This window comes from Ixodes scapularis, unplaced genomic scaffold, assembly GCF_016920785.2.
Source record: "Ixodes scapularis isolate PalLabHiFi unplaced genomic scaffold, ASM1692078v2 PGA_scaffold3__209_contigs__length_174095766, whole genome shotgun sequence".
Classification (NCBI taxonomy): Eukaryota; Metazoa; Arthropoda; class Arachnida; order Ixodida; family Ixodidae; genus Ixodes; species Ixodes scapularis.
The window spans coordinates 49,949,659-49,971,579 of NW_024609868.1; the positions used below are offsets into that span (position 1 = coordinate 49,949,659).

At 46.0% G+C, this 21,921-nt stretch overlaps 1 protein-coding gene across 1 annotated transcript in view; it reads right to left on the reverse strand.

Moving 5' to 3' along the window:
• The window catches only part of LOC115317370 (thiopurine S-methyltransferase), a 173,130-nt gene that overhangs the window by 25,744 nt on the left and 125,465 nt on the right, over positions 1-21,921 (reverse strand). Inside the window, exons 4-5 of the mRNA XM_042292426.1 lie at positions 20,567-20,619; positions 5,538-5,612 (exon numbers count right to left, since the gene is read on the reverse strand). Of these exons, the coding sequence (XP_042148360.1) occupies positions 5,538-5,612; positions 20,567-20,619 (128 nt within the window). The remainder of the gene's footprint in view (positions 1-5,537; positions 5,613-20,566; positions 20,620-21,921) is intronic.

Here is a 21,921-nt window from a genome sequence, read left to right on the forward strand (position 1 = left end):
CAAATTTGATAATGCTGAGAGCCAGGCGCCATCTATCGTGTGGTAAACGAAGCAACTACTGCGCGTGCGCAGTAGGGCAGGGCCGACAGTTACTTGGGTGGCGGCCAGCGACGAACATTTATTTTCTTTGTTTTCCTTCTTCTCAGAACTCTGACTGACTGAACGTTTATTTTTCTACGTGTTCTTCCCGCGCGTGCCGACTTCAAGCAGCAAGAAAACAGTACTTAAAACAGACCACGACGAACAAGAACGCTGGATCCACCGACTCCGACGAAGCGTATAGGCCTAGCAGGCATTCCGACTCGGCGCTGCGTTGCTTCGTCGCAAGACCGTCTGCCTACGATCGGCTGGCGTGCTAAATGGAATATGCCCGCGCGACCCTTGTGGACCCTTCCCGTATTATAGTTTGATCACTGACCTCAATTCTAGATTAAGAGGTGAGGTCAATCTCTTCCCCTTGTTTTCCGAGGCAGTGTTGACGAACACTCGTCAAAAAGGGACTCTCGTCGATTCTATCTTCTTGTTTTGTGTGATATAGAGCTGAAATAAACGCAGTATGGATTACCTTCGTAACACGGTATGTACACTTTGTTATTGGTATGCCATTTTTATTCTGACAGAATAAAAATGGCGTCACTGTCGAGCTATAACAGTTCGTGGGAGGTATACGTACAACCCCGGTCCAACCTTCTTTTGCCGAGTGTCGCGTCAGTATCGAGTTGCAATCGTAAAAGAACGTTCCCGAAGCGCTTACAAACAGCGCGAATACAAGACTTCCATCAAGCGCGCGCGTCCGCTCCGAGTGTAAACAGGTATTTACGTGGCTCTTGCTGACACTCGTAGTTCAAATGTATCTTTTTTAACGTCGGCTCGCTCCTGCATCTCCGAGGCCGCGAAAAACGCCATCTACGTCGCTTTGCAAACGACTGACACGGGCCGGCCCTTCTGCCAACAATGACGGGGTAATTGACTTCTGGAGTCTTCACCGGAAGACTCGCTCCACTTCCCAACAGGCATACCGGCGTATGGGACTAGTCCCATGCTGTCGCTGTAGCGCAACATATCTCATTGAATTTCGCTCAGCTCCGATGCGGCGATGAGAGGCGCCGATTCAGGAAATACGTCGGTGACATCAGCGCAGTAAAACCTACCGGCGCACCCAACTCGTTGCCGCTAAAGCGCGATCCAAACCAACGCTTCTTTTTGCGCCTGTAGGTCGTGCGGCTGCGGATGTGACGCATTTTCGTGACGTCGCGCCGCTTCTTCGCTCCTTCCGGGCGCGCACGAAGAAGTTGGTTGATTTCAACTTCTTTCTCAAGCCGCACAAAAAAGCGCGGTGACGTAGCAGGCCGCGCCTGTGTCCCGGCCAATCGGTGGAGGGCAAGCTAGTTCCGGCTCCGCGTTTCTCGCCGTCTGGCTGCCCTCTCCTCCCCCCCCCTCCCCCCCCCCCTTTTATTCTCTTCCAACATGACAACGCGATCTCTCTCCCTCTCTCTTTCTCTCGCCGGCCAGTCTGTCGCTGTTGCACTTTGCTTGTGCGCTCGTGCGCCCCCGCCCGTAGCTGGCCCGTCCAAACCAAAGCGCACGCTTCTGACTCAGAAAGCGCGCCCGGAAACAGCAAAAACGACGCGGAATGCGTCACATCCGCAGCCGCACGACCTACAGGCGCAAAAAGAAGCGTTGGTTTGGATCGCGCTTTACACTCCCATTCTCCTACTGCCGAGAGAACTTCCGGTTCCGGAAACGGCCTACGTCACGGCTTCTTTTGCGGTCAGTTGGAGAGAATGAAAAAGTCGATATTTCAATAATTTTTTGTGTAGAAGTTAATAAACCGAGACGAAAACGGATGCCTGTTCGGCATTCAGTGAACATTGACGGTTTAATGTAAAAGTTATCTGGAAAAAGTAAAAAGGTCGTTTCATGGTCCCTTTAACACCTGCCGCAAGTCGCGGCCTTGACTGCATTCAAGTTGATCGAAAAACGATTTCTCAGTCCGTGAAGCATCACTTCCGGCTGAGTGAATATCCGCTCTACAGAGATTAATTCAAGACGGCGATTGCAGCTTTGCGCGAACAGCACAAATAGAAAAACCAATAGAAATACAGGCTACGACGTGCCGTGTGGGGAAACAAACTCATGGCTTCGAACCGCATTGGAGCGGCTTGATTTATTGGCTTTCAAATAATTACGGCATGATCGAGCGTTTACTTTTTTAAAAAGAGATTCATCCCCTGAGCCATTCAAAATACTCTCGGAGGTATGACATTGCTATGAAAAAATCAACATGCTGGGAATCTTTTTTATTGCTTAGGGAGTCACCGAAAAGTTCCGTACATTCAAAACGACCAGTATAAAAGACGGAATCGCAGAGGACGGGTGTAGTGTTTGGGTTAGTGTGGTATTCAGTTGTATTGATATTTGAGTGTGCCGTGTATGTGCTCAATGTATGTTCACCTGATGCTTTTAATAAGCGTATGTGTGTACAGTAGAGGATCCCCAAGCGCAGTAGTAGCCTGAGAGAAGCAAATTCATTTTTCTAGAACATGAATTGGGCGGTACCTAGCGCCACCTAGCCTAGCTGCTTGCAATGGATGGATGGATGAATACGGCTGAGCCCTTTGGATCGGGCGGTAGCTTACGCCACCTAGCCATTTTGTTTTACCATTTAAGCTTAAAATATTTAAATGTGAAATCTATACACACTCCGCAGTGCAAAGAAAGTGAGGCTATGAAACCCCCTTGCCATCAGTGAATAAGAAAATACCTAGATTTCTCTCGATTTCTGCCAACATTCACTTAATCTTTGCTTGGTAATCTCTACAGTCTTGAAATCCACTCTCCCTTCGCTGTCTCTAAAACCCAATGACCTTATTAAATCTATGTTGTCTTCGGTAGGCATAGGATGAAGCCCTTTACAGTAGAGTATCAAGTGCTCAGCCGTCTCGTCCTCCTCTTCACAAGCAGTGCACACTGTATCCATTTCCTGGTACTTCACTTTGTATGTTCTGGTTCGCAGAACACCCGTCCTCGCCTCAAACAGCAATGAGCTTCCCCTAGAATTGTCATAAATGCTTTCTTTGGCAATAACTCTTTTGTTTAATCTATAGCTTTCCAGAGCCGTCTTTGTCTGCATTCCCTCTAGCCACCGATCTCTTTCTGTGGCCTTAACTTTCTCCTTAACTGAGACTTGCTCTTCCGTATCGTCGCTATAGCCCAAAAACTTTCCTCTTAATTTCCTAGTGCGCTGTCTCCACTTTGTGTCTACACTCCTCATGTATAAATAGCTGAAAACCTTTCGTGCCCATTGCTCCCCGCCCATTTGCCTCAACCTATCCTCAAATTCTATCTTGCTCACCGCTTCCCTGCTCTCAAATGACGCCCACCCCAAGTCTCCTTGTACTCCCTGGTTTGGCGTTTTGCAATGTGCCCCCAAAGCCAGTGTATACCTACTCCGCGCTGTTTTATTTCTAGTCTCGCATGCACTTCGGATTTCATGCATAGCACCGCGTTTCCGGAAGTCAAGCCAGGCATCATGACCACTTTCCAAATCTCTCTCACCACCTTATACCTGTTGTAATTCCAAAGTGCTCTATTTTTCATTACAGCTGCATTTCTGTTGCCCTTACCTATTATATACTTTTCATGCTCTCTGAGATATTCTGCACCATCACATATCCATACTCCTAGATACTTGTATTTACTAGCTTTCTCAACTGTAATATTCTGTATCTTCAGCCTCTCAACTTCATCCTCGTTAAAAATCATGACTGCTGATTTTTCGCTACTGAATTCTAAACCTAATTCCTCTCCTTCCCTACCACAGATGCTCATTAATTCCTGCAACTCTGTCCTGTTGCTAGCCATTAGTACGATATCATCCGCATACATCAATCCCGGTAAGGATTGCTGAATGTTTTGGCCTAGCTTACTGTAAGAAAGGTCGAATCCAAGCCCACTCTTCTCTAGTCTATCCTCCAATCCTCTCAGATACAACATAAACAGCAAAGGCGATAACGGGCACCCCTGCCTAAGGCCTCGTCTTATCTCTATTTTCCCTGTCGCCTTTCCTTCCCATGTTATAATCACCTTGTTATCTTTGTAAATGTTCCTTAATAGTGCTGTTAGTCCTTCATCTAGGTTTAAGCTCTCCATTATGTCCCACAGGTTCCTTTGGTTCACATTGTCATAGGCACCCTTGATATCCAGAAATGCCAGCCAGAGCTGTCTGTTTTCTTTTTGCGCTATTTCTATACACTGTGTTCTATACTATGCTTGACCCCGCCATCTGGTGGCTAGCGATTTAACCTTCTTTGACGCTACGTTCTTTCGAGAGCGGCTTTTGGTTTTGCGGATTGAGTTTGCCCTTCTCCGTGATGTGCGGTTGACGAAGGAATTGTGACTCGAGGAACACCAAAGGTAAGACGCAAAGTGCGCGAAGTAACTGGCTATCGGCTGTCTCCATTTAACATCGCAGTGCTATCGACGAGAAGACTGAGTAACTGCTTGCGAAACGCAAGTTTCTGTACCTGTGGGGGGAATCTGACTTCGGAAATAAACAGTTTGCGGAAAGCTCGTGTTGCGCTTTCATTTGCTTCTGCTCTCGTCCCGTTAGCGTCCTCGTCAAGCCTTATTGGACTCGATTCGCTCGATTCGGGGCCGCCATATTGAGGTGCAAGCGACGGAGGAACTTTGCTCCCCTGCTTCAGGGACGAAAGTTTCTCTCTTTCTAAAGGAGCATAGGTCACAAGACCGTTCCTCCCCTAAGGGAGGACTATCCATACCCTTTTTTCTAAGAGTGCAGCGTTCGACTCTGGTGCTACGCCGACTTCCACGACCGCGACGCTCTGTTATCTTTTGTACCCTTTTATTTTTGGCACAAGTTCGCCACATTAAACGTTTATTTATTCCTGTTTATTTCTTGTTTATTGGTCACCACCTGTGACAATATACATATATATATATTCTAGTCCTCGGGTGAAATACCCTGTATATACATGTTTGACAGCGTGGCCGCACAATTTGTGAGGATAGCTACCGGTCTAGTATTAACTATAGCTTGAATACGCCGCATCACGAGATCATAATTTCTGGTCCCGAGGTACTCGCAATAACATCGGTAAAGTCGCACTCACACTGTCATACATCAAACCAAGTATCCATGGCGTACTGCAGACAGGATAACATAATCATATCCGAACTCGCCTGACACATATTCAAAGATATTCAAAGGATGGTCGCTTCATACGTATGTATGCGCCACACATCTCTGCAGACAGTTTTGTATGACCAACGTGACTGAACCGCGCCATGCAACCAAAGATGGATGGATGGATGGATGTTAATGGCTATACCTTTGTAACGGGCAATAGCTTGAGCCACCTAGCCGAAGTCTAAAAAGACAAACAAGCCAATACAGTGTTTGCAGGCAGTCTTTTGTATGATATATTATCATTGTGACCGCGAAATAAGGGCTCATTTGAGCAGCGGTATATAGTTTGGCGTCTTTCCGAATTGGAGGGAACCGAGCGTTGACTTGCCTGTCTCGGTGGGCTATGTCGACGGAACTTAAAGATCCCCGATCCCACACGATGTCCATTTCTCCGGCGCAGGATCTGTGGGAGGAACACAAAATTAGGCCAAAATTACATCTGGCTATAATTGTATGTAGAGTCCCGGACGATATATGAAAAAGCCCAGGCGTGCTCTTGGCTGAGGGCTGCAGCGCTATTTATATAAGAAAGCTCATCATGCATTACCGAAGCTTCAGGGGCTCGTTTCAATGTTTGTCGTCACCCCCCGCTTAATTCGTTCTGATTTCAATGCCGATTGTAGAGGCGTTCTTCAACAAAATGCGAAACCGAGCGCAGCTGAAATCACCTATTCGGCAAGTTTGCGAAACAGTGTTCGAGCATTTTTTTCGTAAGGACTTTCTTCGGTAAGTCGTTTTTGGAGCACGCGGTTTCAAAATCATGAACAATGCATATGCTAAGTTCCGTGAAACAGTGTGTAAAGTTTAACAAGCGAATCGTAAAACTTCCGCAGCTATTTAAACGATCATCACGACTGCGTTAAACCGGCAGCGCCATCTCGTATAGTAAGCATTTGAAACGTGCGAATATGTTGCCTTGGTTTCACGGCGACACTGTTGTAAACCAGACGGCCGAGGTAACATTCACCGGTCGGGATTTCGAGAGTTTTGAAGCTTGATATAGCCTCGTCCCACTAGAGCGACAAACACCGGTTTTTGTCCGACGACACCACAAAGTTCCGTGTCGCCGATGCTGTCCCACTGCAACGACCGACACCCGCGACAATCGCCGACAACCGCCGACAAACGATCGACGACGGACGAGTTCTTGTCTGTCGTTGGACTTGAAGCTCAGCAAGCAGTCCCACTGGGGAACATCTCTCGGAGACAAACTTATCCTCCTCGCCCGTTTATGCTGTCTGTTGCCTTCCTCCCTCTTTCCCCACCCTTTTACCCTTCCTCCCGGAACGAGATGCCCTTGGCGGCCTCTCCTCGTTCCCGGCCCCGCAGTTCCGGTCCCTCGATTGCACGCAGGGTTGCCAGGTTGGGCTATAAATAGCCAAATTGGGCTAGTTTTATTTGCAGTTGGTGGGAAAAAATGGTAGTTGGCTATTTGGCTAGTATTGGGCTATTTCTAACCTGTGCATTGGGCTATTTCTGACCTGTGCACTGAGCAATTTCTGACTTGTGCTGGAACCAAAATGCCTGAAAGCACTTGGGTTTATAGGTTCGAATGTATTTTTAAAGTAAGTTACGTGAACATTTGGCGTTTCAGCCCCTTAACCCTGATAAGTTTGCGATAGCAAACTAATTCGTCTTCTTTTTGCGCGCTTTGTGCAATTGTTTACCTCCGAATGCAAGCCTGTGCTGTTATTCCTCCATGTCAACAAGTGACGGCGCGATTCCTTGCGGCCTTAACAGCACCTGTTCTGCGCATTGTTTAGGTTGTCTGAATTCTGCATAGTTCTCCCGTGACGTCATTCTGGTCACCAAGCGTCCCAATATAGTGGAAGGTATGTTGTCATGTGCTTATACGAGCGTTTCAGGAAGTTCGCCGAACCTGCAAGGGACGCCATTTCTGGGGCATTTGATGGATAAAAATGTATTATGTGTCTCTTCTTTTCAAAATAAACGTTTCAAATGGTGAGTTTTTTTGGGGCTATGTTTGGGCTATTTTTCTGGATCGACATTTGGCTATTTTTGGGCTATATCTCGTAGACGTTTGGCGGGTTGGAGTTCAAACACCTGGCAACCCTGATTGCACGTAGTGGTCGCGGGCGCGGCTTGCTGGCTGGCGCCGGGCGGTCGTGTTGCGAAAGGGAATTTGCTGTGGGCCGTGGCTGGTTTTGCTCACGAAAATTTGGTGCGCGAGGTGGTGCTTCAAGACGCCGAAGTCTACGCCCCTGCATCAGGATGGATACACCCATGTGCGAGGACTGACCAAAGTAAGACCGCTCACCACGAAGTATGACACGACGTTCCGCGGCAAGCCATTCCGGCAGACGAGAGATTTGTCATCGCGTTCTGTGATAATCGGGATGCCGTATTGTCCATCAAAGAGCGCCCGCTCCCGATCATTCGAATGTGAAGTTATAAACATCCTCAAGATCAGCGTGAAACTCCGTGGCGCTCACCTAGAATGCCTCGAACGGCCCAAAAACGGAACGATTCGGATATTTCTAGTTCGGAAAAAGTTTGGGTCGATTGTCATGACTGTTTACGGAAAGTCGCCAACGGCAAATGAAGAGAAGCGGAAGCTTTAATCAAGAAATAAAGTAATCGTCTCCACTTTCACCGTGTTTGTCGGCGCGTTTTATGACCAAAGAGCAAAACACGAAAACCGCGTCGCCAGACTCTGTTTGTCTGCGTATTTTGAAGTGTTTTGTTGACAACTCCAGTCCCACTAGGAAACAAGTTTCCTTGCCCCCGTGTTCTGCGTCGTGTCCGCCAAGTGGGACGGCGGACTTCGACAAACAGGCTGTCTGTCGGTGTCGTCTGTCGCTCGTTGTCGTGTGTCGTTGTCGTTTGTTGCTGTCTGTCGCTCTAGTGGGACGCGGCTAATAGAGTAAATTGTGCCAGAACGACCACAAAAGTATAGGTGATGTGTCTCTTTCCTGTTAAATTCGAACGATCGTTAGTGCCATGTGCCGTCAAACAAAATAGTTTCGCCTGCTCCCGTTCGCCACGGCGGCTCGTTAGCACGGCTGACGAAAATTTCATCCCACGTGCAGTTTACAGGATTCACGATCACTTCCCATTGTGAAAAGTCTTTGCAATAATTTTGTTTCACTTTTCAGACGAAGCTAAAAGTACCAGCTGGGATAGATAATCTCCTCCCGCTGTTCACGCACGGTCGTTCGGTCGGAATCGAGCGCCATCTTGTATCTCCCCTGAAGGCCTGTCCGAACCGGACATTACAAAAATCCCCAGGCGACACGACTCCTGCAGAAATCGTACAAATGTAAACGGACGCTTCAATTTTGACGATTTTTTGGGGCCAAGCCAACATTTCGATTTTTCTCCTCGCCTCATCCACTTTTCTTTGACGTCGGTGCTCGTCAAATTTGACGTCACACGCCACCAGCCACTGGTGGCGTGGTCCCGCGGCGCGCTGACCTCGCTACCGCCGTCGCCTCGGCTCGAAGGCCGAAGTGGTCCAGCTTCGGGTGGATGTGGAGGATTCTAGGCAGCCTCCATGTGCGCTTGCTAGGGTGATGCCACCCTTTGTAATACCGCTCGCAGACAAACCAGCAGCCATTTTGGTTCTTGGCGATTATCTATGAGGCTTATAACCCTCCCGGAAACAAGCACCTTTACTCACAAGTTCGAAGCAGTGTTGTGGAACCCACGGAGGGAGGATTAGCATTTCTTCCTCGGATGGGAGGACCGATGGACACAAAGGCCACTTTCCGGCGCACGGGGAACCAATGAGAGGAACAAAATGGCGGTGGAGGAGGGTGTGGGAAAGGGAAACAGGCAGTTGGCATCACTCTATGCGACGCGCACATGAAGGCACCCTAGGAGATTCCAGCGCCGATGCGTGCGTTTCGCTTCCCGCAGGAAAAGGGATTAGGGAGTTTTTGTAGACCTCGTTTCCCCCTCCGCTAAGCCCTCCGCAACGAAGAAGCCGCTACTGCGCCTGCGCGCCCATTGCCTTGACTGTAGAACTCCGGGTATCGTAGCGGGTTGCGGAGGGCGTTGTGGGACGGCGAAAACGATCTATGAAAACTCCCTATTGACACCGCCGTGTCATTAGACAGTTTTAGTGGATTGTAGGCTATAGCTTTGCGTACGCAAGGAAATTGCGGGTCGTGAGTGCGCATGCGCATAACGCAATAGACGGTCTAGCGTATTGCGTACGCACGCAACGCTGGGGTTTTGCGTGGTGGGCTAGCGGACTTTACGGGAAGCTCTCGAAAGATCTCGGGTGCAACGAGAGCGCCAGTTTCAAGATGGCGGTTACCTCGGCTGGCGCAGCTAGGGCAACGTGGTGTTCTCGAAGTTCTGTGTTATGTGAAATTGCGTGGTGTTCAGCTCGGCAATTCTTTCCGGGACCTACCCCTGTCTATTCAAATCGCCATGCAGCTGAAGGAGTGCACAGTGAAAATGTTCACTGCGCGCAATGTGCGTCAACGCTGCCATCTGCTCAACGCTAAGCTTATTCGCACAGTTCATCGCCGACGGACGAATGACTTAAAGAAATCGCCGAAGTTCTCGCTACGCACTGGATATCAGTAGGTCATGGATTTCATTCCGCGATAACATTGATGAAAGGCGCCGTTTCCACGGGACGATTGTCGGAGGCTCCGTGATCGAATTTGGCTACGCACTCGTACTCGTAGCCTTCGTACCCCGCAGAAAAGGGCGCTTGACGAGGCCGCTCCGGCTTGGTTCAACTTAAAATAAAATGATTGGACACGTTTTCATATTCAATATTTCTTTTCAGGAGCATGCTGCCGCTATAAGCACGCGAAATTCTACGGCTCTGGAAAATTTAACCACGATCATGCGAGGTGTTCACTCGGAAACGTAACGCACAACTAAATTCGGTCTGAGCAGGTCGTTTCTAGCGTACGCTATACTACTGCGTATTGCGTACGTAAGAACCAGCAACGATATACTAAAACTGTATATCCTTTTTCCCGTTTTCGGGACTTGGAAAACGACGGAGGCCTTGAGCGTGTGAGTGGCTCTCCGGACCCACGTGATGGGCAGACCAGGGCCGCCGGCCTTGATCTGCTCATCACAGCCGGAAATGGAGCGCCGAACGAGTTGTCGGAGTTGTGTCGCCTGACGATTTTTGTAGTGTCCTGTTTGGACAGGCCTAAGGTTGTCAACGATGTTGGCTGCGTTCCCGTGACGACTCCATTCGCCGGAGTGGGAGAAACGACCTAGATGCGCATCCCAAAGCCTTCAATGACTCGCGCGCGCGTGCTCGGTGGCGTCGGCGATCCGTTTGAGGACGAACCGTTCCTGTCGACACGACTTGCTAAAACTTCCGAATAGGTTAACGGGATAAATAATAAGAGGTTTATATTTAATTTCGCAAAGTGCACAAGCTATATCTAACACGGCACCGAGATCGGTGTTGACTGAGCAATCGATTGGCAGTATACTCCAAAGATATAATGACCCCTGAAATGCCGCTCGTGCACAGCCTCGATTATAACTCAACTTTCTTCCGCTAAATGGCTATAGATGTCTTGGGAGCCGCGCACTTGTCTCGAATGCTTCCATATGCTCAAGCAATTATAAACAAACCATGCTATTTCTTGGGTTGATTGTTTAGTACAGGAACCAAAGACAAATATGGATAAATTGCGACTGATTTTGCCATATCAGTCACAGTTACCAAACATTATTAATATCCTTCGACGCCATTTGAATGTTTCTCACATCAACAAATCTTCAAAAAACATATTTTGATTGCCGCCTTTTAATGATTTTAAACGACCAATTAATTTTATGGATATGTTTAAGCAATCTAGAAACTTCATTTCACGTAGAACGGTCCCCCTCGGTTGCGAAAGAAGCAATAATACACGCTGTAATTTACGTATTTATATATTGCGTGCTGACTCCATTCGTAGTACAGCAAAAAATCTAACTTCATAATAAGCGACACGTTTAATTGTTACTCAGAAAATCGTGTTTTTTTTTTTGTTTGTTTTTTTCAATGTAAAAAAAAAAAGCCTAATTCAATATATAGTATAACCTGGAACAAGTGTACGAAAACGTATGACTCTCCATAAAAGTGCCATTTGTGAACGTATTCCCGGACCGCTTTCTCGTCACTTTAACCAAATACCGTGGAAGCCAATACTGGCAACTCCCGTGGAAAACGGGCGAAAAGTGATTGCAGCGCCCCTGGCGAGCTCGGAGTCTCCGCTGGCAGACAAATTCTCCGAAATGCACTGGTTTTGCCTATCTCCGTGCGAGGTGACCAACGAAAAAAAATTGTCACGGACATTCGCTGCTTTGAAAGTTAAAAAATGGGTGCCAGCTCATGAGTGAAAGACATTCTCTTCCCGTGGGAAAGATGTTACAGCTTTCTGGGTGCCATTTCGGAGTTCTCCCGAAGAAAACATTCTGTCACAACTTATGTAAGCCAAGCAAAACACGAATGTATGCCTTCGCGCTGTTTCGTGAAAAAGGGAAATGTACAAACATTTCAGAACATAGCTTCGTTTCAACTTTATTGTTCTTATCAGTCAATTCGTTTTGTCGTTGCAATCCCCATTTCTCATGAATGTCTCGCTTATAACCGTTTCGTCGAACAGGCGAGCTGGCTAATCCCGTTAAGATCGTCTCCGGATGAAGAAGCAGAAGTCAATTTCGAACCACGTACGTTACGGCGATGTCAGTATGCTCCGAAAGAAGGCGTTGTGCATATGCAAAGCTGACGCGATTATAGACCGACACAATGTTTACTAACAAACCCGCGTTTGCCCACACCAGGTGTGGGCACTGCGCACGCGCAGCAACCGAATTCGAGTGAACTGAGGCTTCTGCGCATGCGCAGTGCCGTCGACAGCACCACCGCAGCTGCGTGACGTCAGGGAGGCGTGTGTGTCTATAGATTAACAAAAGCGGAGTTACGAAAAAAGCAGACTTCTCGCGCTTGCAAAGAAAGAAGGGGAGAGCGTCGTAGCCCCACGAAAAAAGATGATTTCAGTCACGTTATTTACAGTGCACAAATTCCGATTGTTAGCGCGGGGACGACCAACATCTTCTGCTTCGCTGCTTCTTTACTTCTACGATAAAGGCCGACAGCCGTTGAACCGTCTCCACTCTTTCCATTTTTGAGTCTTTCTTTTATATTTTTGAGGCGACGGCACTCTGCCGCGTTATTTCTTCCTTCTGCTTATATGTTGCTGTGTATATTTTTTGTTAGCTTTTTTTTTTTTTTTTTGCCCGACGTGTAAGCAATCGCGTATCCTTGCTTTGTTTGGCTTAGTTTTTACTCCCTTTCCTTCGCTTCGGCGCTCACTACCCCCGGTACGTCTGCGCTAGGCCCGGGCATTTTGAGGGCCGTCTGCAACTTTGCTGTTGTGTTTGTTGTTTTCTTCCACTGTCGTCTCCGATAACCTCCTATTTTCGCCTTCGATTGAGTTTCTAATCCAAAATCGTCATACGTGCTTTTTGATATTTATTAAATATATTAAGAAGTGTAAGCTCGTTACCTATTTTTATTCGAATTTTATTTGTGTACTCCGGCCGGTACGTCTGCTACGGGTCATCGTTTGTTGATCAACCGGCTGCATTCAAGAACAAGTTTGTGCGATGTGCTGCCTACCATTGCAAGAACAAGTTTGTGCGATGTGGTGGAAAATCTTTCTTCTGCTTCCTACATCGACCTACGGACACCTACGTCAACAAGTACTTGAATGCACTTTTAAACTGCTTCGTCAAGCGAGCGAACGAACAACCCGCCAAAGTCACTGGAAAAAGAAATTCGAAAGCAAAACTGCTAGCACATATAGAAGATTGCTGCCTGCGACCAAAACATTTCTGCGACTCTTTTTTACCGGGCAGTGTGAGCTGCACTACGTTATTTATTTCCCCTGTTTTGTTTTTAGTTCGTACCTACGCCGCGAAAGCAAATAAAGAAATGTACAACAAGCAGCTGAAAAAAAAAAAAAAGGTCGCTTTCTTCTTTCTTCATTAGTTTCGTCTGTTGCTTCCGCTTTGTTTGTCTTGAACTCCACACCGCTGGCGACCATCAGCTATTCATTTGCTGCTTTCCATTTTTCTTTCTTTTTTTCTATAAGCGCCGCAACGATCGTCGTCGTTGAAATAGTTTTTTGCTAGCCTCTTTGTTTTATTTGCCGTTGTTCGCTTCTCTTTCCCGCTTCTTATTTTCGTCGGGAATGGCGACACCATTTTTTCTGCAAAGTTCGGTAAATGTTTGCACGTTCATTTATATCCTTACTTTTTGTTTTGTTTTTATGTTCCAGCAGCTCGTGCGCTTGCTCTGATAATATTAACATGTCGTTTTTGCATATTTTAACGATTACGACGTAGTTCGAGTAGCTAAACGCCTTTTTTCCGCTTCCCAGACGCGTTTCAAACGCGTGTGATCCCCTGAGAGGCGTTTGAGACCGCTAAATAAACTGCTTCTCTCTTTGTTTATGCGCGCGTTGTTATTCGATTGTCGTTGCAGTTGCGATCAGTGGATTCCGCTTTGCAAGCGAACTGACCGTAATAAATTGTTTCATCTGTCGGGGTGATGAAACGGGGCTCGCAAAGCTCGAGGACGTCGCGGAGCCTATACTTTTCCATTGCGACGACTGCTTCCGTAGACTCCGAGTCCGCTAGAGGCGCCACTGTCACGTTCGCCGCCGCTCCTATGTGTTTTCGGAGGAGTTTCCAGTATTGGCGAAGCTATATTGTATTTGCTTTAACTCTCAAGAACATAATGGAGTTTCTCATCTTAGTTTTATTATACTTCGAGGTGACTTTAGAACAATGAGAGGCCGAAAAAATAAGAAATAACAATTAATTATTACATTTAATACTCTATAACGGATGTGCCTTAACATTTCTAAAGAAGCATTACCGTTTTTTTTTGTTTTTTTTTTCTTGAAATTTGATATATATAATCTAATCAGTGCCGTATTGTTGTTTTCCTTTTTAGAGCGCAGCTCTTAGGCGCCCGTTTCCGGCTTGAGCGACGTCGGCGTTGCCGTCGGCGTCAGCGCAACCGCGCGGTGCATTATGGATAAATTTCCCCGCTAAATTTAGCGGAACATTTCGCTGCTAAATTTAGCGGAAAAATTTCCCGCTAAACTTAGGTGAGAAAGTTCCCCGCGAAATTCAGCGGTAAATTCTCCCCTAAATAGGAGGAAAGCGGGAGAGGAGGAGGGGCATAGCCTCTTTTCAGTACCTTCCCCTCCTCCTCCTCAAGAGCTGCGCTCTAATTCGGCGTTACAGGGGATTGTAAACGGCTCATTTTTTTCTCGCTTCATTGTTTAATGCGACACGAGCGAATATAATAACAAACGATAAAAAAATTATGACACCAGGTATTGTTTGCTTCACACCAATCACATGTCCCAAGACTGGTTTCACCTATAATAACTTGTTTCTTTTTGTTTTACAATTTATTAAGGTGTTTTGCTTTTTGTACTTTTATATTATCAAGCCATTAAGCGAGATATTTATTTAGGATGCGTTTTTCACGTCGTAAGTATTTTTCAGACTTTTTTGTTTCTTCTTCACATGACAATTATAAACCGATTAAAGAGAACGAAGTTCATTTTGGTTTTTAAAGGGATACTTAAACGAAATTTGAAATATAGCCTTCGTGTTCAGAAATACGCTGAATATGATGCCACAATATTCGTAGATGACAATCGTACGTTTGTATCTTGAGCCTGATGGCTGTATTTTTTGTTATATACGGCCCACTCTGGCAAGCGCTCGGAGAGCAGCCAGGGGAGAGCACGTCACATCCGGCGCAATCGTGACGTAGTTTGTCTCGGGGTGAGCAAAGCAGCGGCGAAGCTGACGTCGTCAGCATGCCCTAGCCGTTTCAGCCACCAAAGCGGTCGAAGTACGGCAGCGATCGGACCGCCGTAAATAACCCCAAATCAGCTTTTGTGTGAATTTTGAGTGATGGGTTAATCTTTATAATCTTGGAGATGAAGAATAGCGACGTTTGGGCACACAAAAGAGTGTCCCGTTGAGTGGCGAGTTCCTCCCTCCCCTTTTCTTCTTTGCTGGCCGTAGAGCTGTCGGGATGACGTCAAATTGGAAGAATGCATAGTATTTGGCGGGACAGTTATCGTCAATACCTGTCAACGTTCGTAGACGGGCATTACAAACGAGGCTTTAGCGACATCCACCAGGTACTCTTTGCTAATCGTTTAGTTTCTTTTCTTTTTTTTTTTTTGAAATTTTCATTCGTGTTTTTTTTAACAAGATATTTTGTGTCCCATGTTGGTTGGTTGGTTGATTTAGTGTTTATGGCGCAAAAGCTACTAAGGCCATAGAGCGCCAAAAACAAAGCTATTGTTGGAAAAGGTTTAGAGAGAAAAAAGAGGCTTTAGTGGGCAGTGATTATATAAAAGATGGTGGGGTACCAAAAGGTAAAAGGGTGATGGGCATTATCTGTAGGTTAAGAAGGCTACAATCGGCGCTGAAGGCCGATACCATCTAAAAATTTGAAAACATTAGTGTGTGTCACAAGACGCTCATTACTTAAGAGCAGAGCCGGATGTAGCGGGTTATGTTAGATACAGTTGCGAGAAATACAAAAGACGTTATTCATGATAAGCAGGACATTCAACTAGAATATGTAGATCGCATAAGGCTTTGTCACATTGTCACACTGCTCACACGTGGGGGCGTCCTTTCCACGAAGGAGATAGCCATGAATGAGTTGAGTGTGACCAATCCTGAGCCGTCAGAAGACAACCTCAAAAAAAAAAAAACGTTCCTGTTGGCGTGCACTTTGCCATTCGCTCAAAGGAGGTTTTATTATGTGCAACTTGTTACTGATTTCTTGATCCCATTCAGCCTGCCGTTTGCACTTAACGCGACGCCTGCGAAGGGCTTTGTAGTATGTGTAAGGAATGTTGTGGAGATACTGTTCGCTTCACACAAGTACTTGCTTCGCGATCTGCTGCCTCATTGCCCGGAATGCCCACATGGCTGGGAATCCAGCAAAATATAATTTCGATCCCTGTCTTGAGGCAGCAACAACCTTGTTTCGCAGTTCAAGGAGCGGAAAGTGCTTGAGGGGTGTTAGTTAAGGCAGTGCATGCAATTCACTGAGGGAGTCAGTGTACACGATGGAGTGAGACAGCTTTTAATCAAGCATGTAGCCTATAGTTAGAAGCAGACCATAGAGCTCTGCTGTAAAGATAGAAGCAGAGGAGTTGATTCGAATAACAAGTTGAACTGTCGGATGATCATGGAACACCCAACAGCAAATTTTGTCTTTGTACCGTCTGTGTAGAAGCTCACATATTCGCTATACTGACTTTGCAGTGAAAGAATTCCTGACGAAACACAGAATTGGGTGTATCTGCTTTCTTGTATTGCGTGAGTGAAAGGTCACACCCAATGACAGGGTGGTCCCAAGGTGCTCCCACAGTAGCAGACTGCACTACGGGAGGCCTCCATTCGAGTCCTATGCTCTCACGGGCACTTTTTCATCTCAAAGAGAGGCACAGTTGTGGATTTGTTTTGATACACCCTTTTAGAGCGCACGGCTTCCATAACCATTAGCGCCGGATGATCAGAAATGAACCGGACTCTTAGGGAACACATAAAGCCCAATGAAAATGTTCTCTTCTCAAGAGACAGCTCTTTGGCCTCTGCATACAGATTTGGCACAGGAGACGTGCGAAATGAACCCGTCGCCAATCGGAACCCAAGATGATGGATAGGGTCAAGCATTTTTAGAATGGAAGACCTAGCTGAACCATAAACAATGCTGCCATAGTCCAGCCGTGATCGAACTATCAATCGTTATATCCTCAAAAGGCACATCCGGTCAGAACCCCAGGATCAGTGGAAACTTTAAGAATATTAAGTGATTTGTGAGCTTTTAATTTTAGATTCTTAATATGGGCACCAAAGATTAGTTTGCTGTCAAATTCAAGACCAAGGAACTTGTGCTCAGGCTTCACAGCAACTGCGGCATTGTTTAGTGCTAGAACAGGCTCTGGAAATAGTCCGCGTTTCCCAAAAAAGCACACAAACTGTTTTATCAGAGGAAAACTTAAACCCATCTTGACTGGCCCAGGTTGATAGCTTATTGCTAGTTAGCTGAATTCGTCGCTCACATAGTGACAGATTGCAAGAGGACACAAAGATCTGAGCGTCGTCTACATACAGTGAATATTGCACCGATGGGGGAATATGCAATGCAAGGGATTTTGACTATAAACAAAGGGACATTAAGAACGCCTCCCTGAGGGAAATGCTTGGGCATTTTTCGTTTCTGGAAAGCAGCGGAATAGTGAAAGAATCATATAAGCCATTTACTTTATGAGTACTGTCCCATACTTCCTTGGGAGAAGTACTGCTGTTCATAAAGGACGCATATTTTTGACAGCTCTCGTGTTTCGCTTTGCGATGAATGCACCCTGCACGAGCCTTCATTTTTAGGAAAGATATCAGGTTTTACTGAGTTAAGGAGCGTCTTAGAGCAGCCCAAGCTTTGCTTCTGCTATTTGCGACTCTCTTTACAATCTTCATTCCACCATGGCTTCGGTCATCTAGGAAGCTGTCCAGAAGACCGAGGGATTGAAAGTGACGCTGCAGTGAGAATATGGGACGTCAAAAAATGGTTGAGCTTATCAATTGAAAGCTGCTTGAGGCGAGAATAGGCCAGGGGTGGCGACTGCTTAAGAAGGCTCCAGTCTGCCTTTTCAAACTTCCAGCGTGGATGGCGCGTAGGTGAAGACTGAGGAGTGTCTTCATATTTTAAAATAATGGGGAAATGGTCACTTCCATGGGGATTTTGATAAACAGTCCATGAATAGTCAGGTAGCATATTTTCACTGCCAATATAAAGATCGATGCTTCTAGATGACAAAGATGATGAACAAAAATATGTAGGATGGCCGGTATTAAATGCATGGTGGATGTGAAAATAATGTGGATTCGATTATCTTTCCGCGTGTATATGTATGATCACTAGCCTAAAGGGTAGAAAATATTATTTCGATCCCTGTCTTGAGGCAGCAACAACCTTGTTTCGCAGTTCAAGGAGCGGGAAGTGCTTGAGGGGTGTTAGTTAAGACAGTGCACGCAATGAACTGAGAGAGTCAGCGTATACGATAGAGTGAGACAGCTTTTAATCAAACATGTAGCCTATGGTTAGAAGTAGACCATAAATTTATGCTGTAAAAATAGAAGCAGAGGAGTTGATTCGCCTAACAAGTTGAACTGTCGGACCATCATGAAACACCCAACAGCAGATTTCGTCTTTGTACCGTCTGTGTAGATGCTTACATATTCGCTATAGTGACTTTGCAGTGCAAAGCATTCCTGGCGAAGCACAGCATTGGGAGGATCTGCTTTCTTGTGTCGCGTGAGTGAACCCAAAGTGTTCTATATACCCCCGCGTCACTTGTCTATATAGCACCAACGTTGGACACGTTTTTACCCCTAAATAATAATACCAGAAGGATTAGAATGTCAACGCGCTCAGCGACGTTTTGACTGTCGAGCTGTCGAGGGTGCCTCGTTTTTTGTGCACAGGTTGTTACGATCCGAGCTTGCCGCGGCATAGACGACTGTGTTCTGCACTGACCTGATCTAACCACTCTAATTCAGTATTAAGGGGAATTGGAAACGTCGTTAATTATTTTATTCCAATTAAAGACGTTCTTTTTTATTATTAATGTCGGCATTCTGCTCAAAAAATAGAGTTGAATTTTTATTTTATTTTTGATACATAAACTAATGTGCATATGCTGGTAATAGAATCAATCTTTATTGTGAAATTTCAATAGAAGTCCACAATCTGAATGTAGAAATTGAGACAAATTTCAGGTGGATTCTGATGCCAATTTGAATGTGCGTGAATTAAAGACCGCACGAATGAGCAGCTGTGCTTATTTCGAGCAACAGTTGGTCAGAGAAAAAAAAAATAGAAACAGTAGCCCATTGAGCACAAAACAACTTTTCTATGCTGATTTTCACCAGAAGAAAAGATAAATTTTTGCGCATAGTTCACATGCCGCGTGAAGTCGGTCTTACAATGTTTGGTTGCCCAAAGAAGAAGACACGCTTTTGGCGTTTGAAGCGTGCACGTCTTGAGAGGATAACATATCTAATCGAATATGTACCTACATATATCTTCATTCTCTACATAAAGGGTGAAAATCCCTAAGGCTCCGCAATAAGCCGGATCTTTTTTTTTTTTTTACTACGGTTTTTGAGGTGAAAACCTGTTAGACATTTTTTGCTTGTTATTTGAAGGGAATCTGGAGACATGCACACTTTAGGGGACAATTTCATTTACTATTCTAAATTGTTCTCCACTCAGCCTACTACAAACATATGCACATCCTTACATAGCTCAGGAAGTAGCCAGTACCTGCTCAGCCGGAAGATTATTTTTCAAGTGCCAGCCAAATTTGTTCCACCACATCTGAAACTGCCCCTCAACATACACCGTTAGCATCCAGGCTGTTACTAAGGTTTGTAAACCTGTGTTTTTCTTTAACACTTTAAACCGAATTCCCCGGTTATTTAGTTTCGGATTAGACTAATCTCCTACATTAAACCATCTTGGGTGGACCACCCAATCTGCACATTTTTGGTACAAAATGCCATAATTTTCAAGTCCGAGATTACCCGAGATCTTCCTAAAGTTGGCTTCACTTGCAGTTAGACTACCCTTTTCCCGAGATTTGAGCTTCTCTGCAATATTTAAAAGAATACCAATGAGCAATGAGCACGTTGGTGTTCTTGGTACTCATTGGTGCTCATATGGTTCATCCCCAAAATTAACTTCACCTCAGTAAACAGTCTGCCCCCCTTTCCAGATTACAGCATCTCTGCAGCGTTCCTAAGAGTATCAAGTTGTGCACAGTGTCTTTCGCGCTAATATTTTTTATAGCGTTCAACCAACTACTCCGCCCACTTATTTTGTTACAATTTTTATGAGGTGCACATTTATGCTTCTAGATACTACACTTCGCATTGAATATAATTGAGCCTGACCTTGGTCTGAATGTGAATGGGCTTTTCCTTTACAAAAGGGTAATTTTTCCTTAAGGGAGAGTTGAAAGATGTCTGAAGTTGTATTTTTAAACCGATAACTAAATATGCGTGCTCTAAGCATCCTATATAAAAACAATTATGACAATGCGGTGCATTTTTCACTCTTAAAAGCCTGGTCAGAGGTCGAGCTTTTGAGCGGTTTTGTTAGTAGAGAAATAAAGCGCGCGTGATCGTACGATTTTTCAATGTCTAGAGCGCGTAGATTGAGCAATCTTAATAAAAAGCATGCTCATAAACCAATCATAAGCTTGGTATACTTTACTTGGTACAAGGGGAATGTGCAACACTTACTTTTCGAAGTCGAAGAGATCGCAGACGAATATTCGCAACCTCTTATCATCAGTCTGTAAAAAAAATTGACCAGGACATCAACATCATTCGAAATACTTGACCTCTCGACACGCGCCTTCAACCCCCCCCCCCCCCCCCCCCCCCCCTTCCAGACAACGCGGCCGTGGTAGAGTGTGTACTTGGTCGAGATGGTGGTACAATGTAGAGAATTAAAAACGCTAAAAACCCGAAGGTACTATAGTACCTTCGGGTTTTTACTCCACAGACAAACACCACAGAATCGGTATCAGAGTGGTAACTTGGGCGAGTTGGTGCATGGTGCATTACTGATAAAAAAACGGCGCAAATAATTGACGAGGGGCAGGTAGAATGTGTCTACTCCTTCTGCCGGTCGTTCGTCAATGTTTTGCGCCGTTTTCCATTGGGAACACCGCGGAATTCTATTTTCAACAGGTTTAATTTCGGAAAAGACATACGTACAGCGATAACAAGACACATCATCCGTCTTTACCATCCAATCGTTTATCACTTTTGATGTAAAACTGCGCTTGAAAAGGAGTACGCAATTGGGAGATCGATTCCACGAAAACTTGGTCACGAAAGTGACGTCACACCTATCACACCGAAGCGGCAACCGACTTGCATCGCCGCGCTCCCTGAAGGCGCGCCGAGAACCGTGCAGTACGCACGCCTGTCCTCTTAATGCGAAAGCAACCCCCCCCCCCCCCCTCCTCCCCGGATTTCTTGGACTTGCTGGCCTCCTAATGCGCAGTAGACCGTTTCAGCTCACATTTTCACACTCCTCCACATTCGCACCCTCTTTGAAAAACCTGGCGGCCTTTACGTCGTTCTCAACGTCGTCTTAGAGGTCGTCCTTGTCATCGTCACGTCGCCCTAGACGTTGCCTTTGACGTCGTCCTTTAGGACGTCTGCCTCGAACTCGTCCTTGAGTTTGTCCTAGAGGTCGTCCTTAAGATCATCCTAGAGGTTATTCTAGAAGTTGTCTTCGACGTCGTTCTAGACATCGACCTAAAAGTCGCCAGCGGGATCGCCCTAGAGATCGTCCTAGACGTCGTCTGTGAGGTCGTCCTAGAGGTCGTCCTAGAGGTCGTCCTAGACGTCTTTGATGTCGTCCTCTAGGACGCCGTCCTCGATGGCGCCTTAAGGCTCGTTCACACTCTTGCAGTAAGACCGAGAGAGACAAGGCCGATATTCAAGCCTCTTACGACTCCTTAGGACCAGCTCCGCAGCAGCACACCCGGTCCTAAGACGTCGCAAGAGGCTTAAAAACGGGTTCTGTCTCTCTCGGTCTTACTCGGTTGCAAGAGTGTAAACGAGCTTTAGACGTTGTCTTT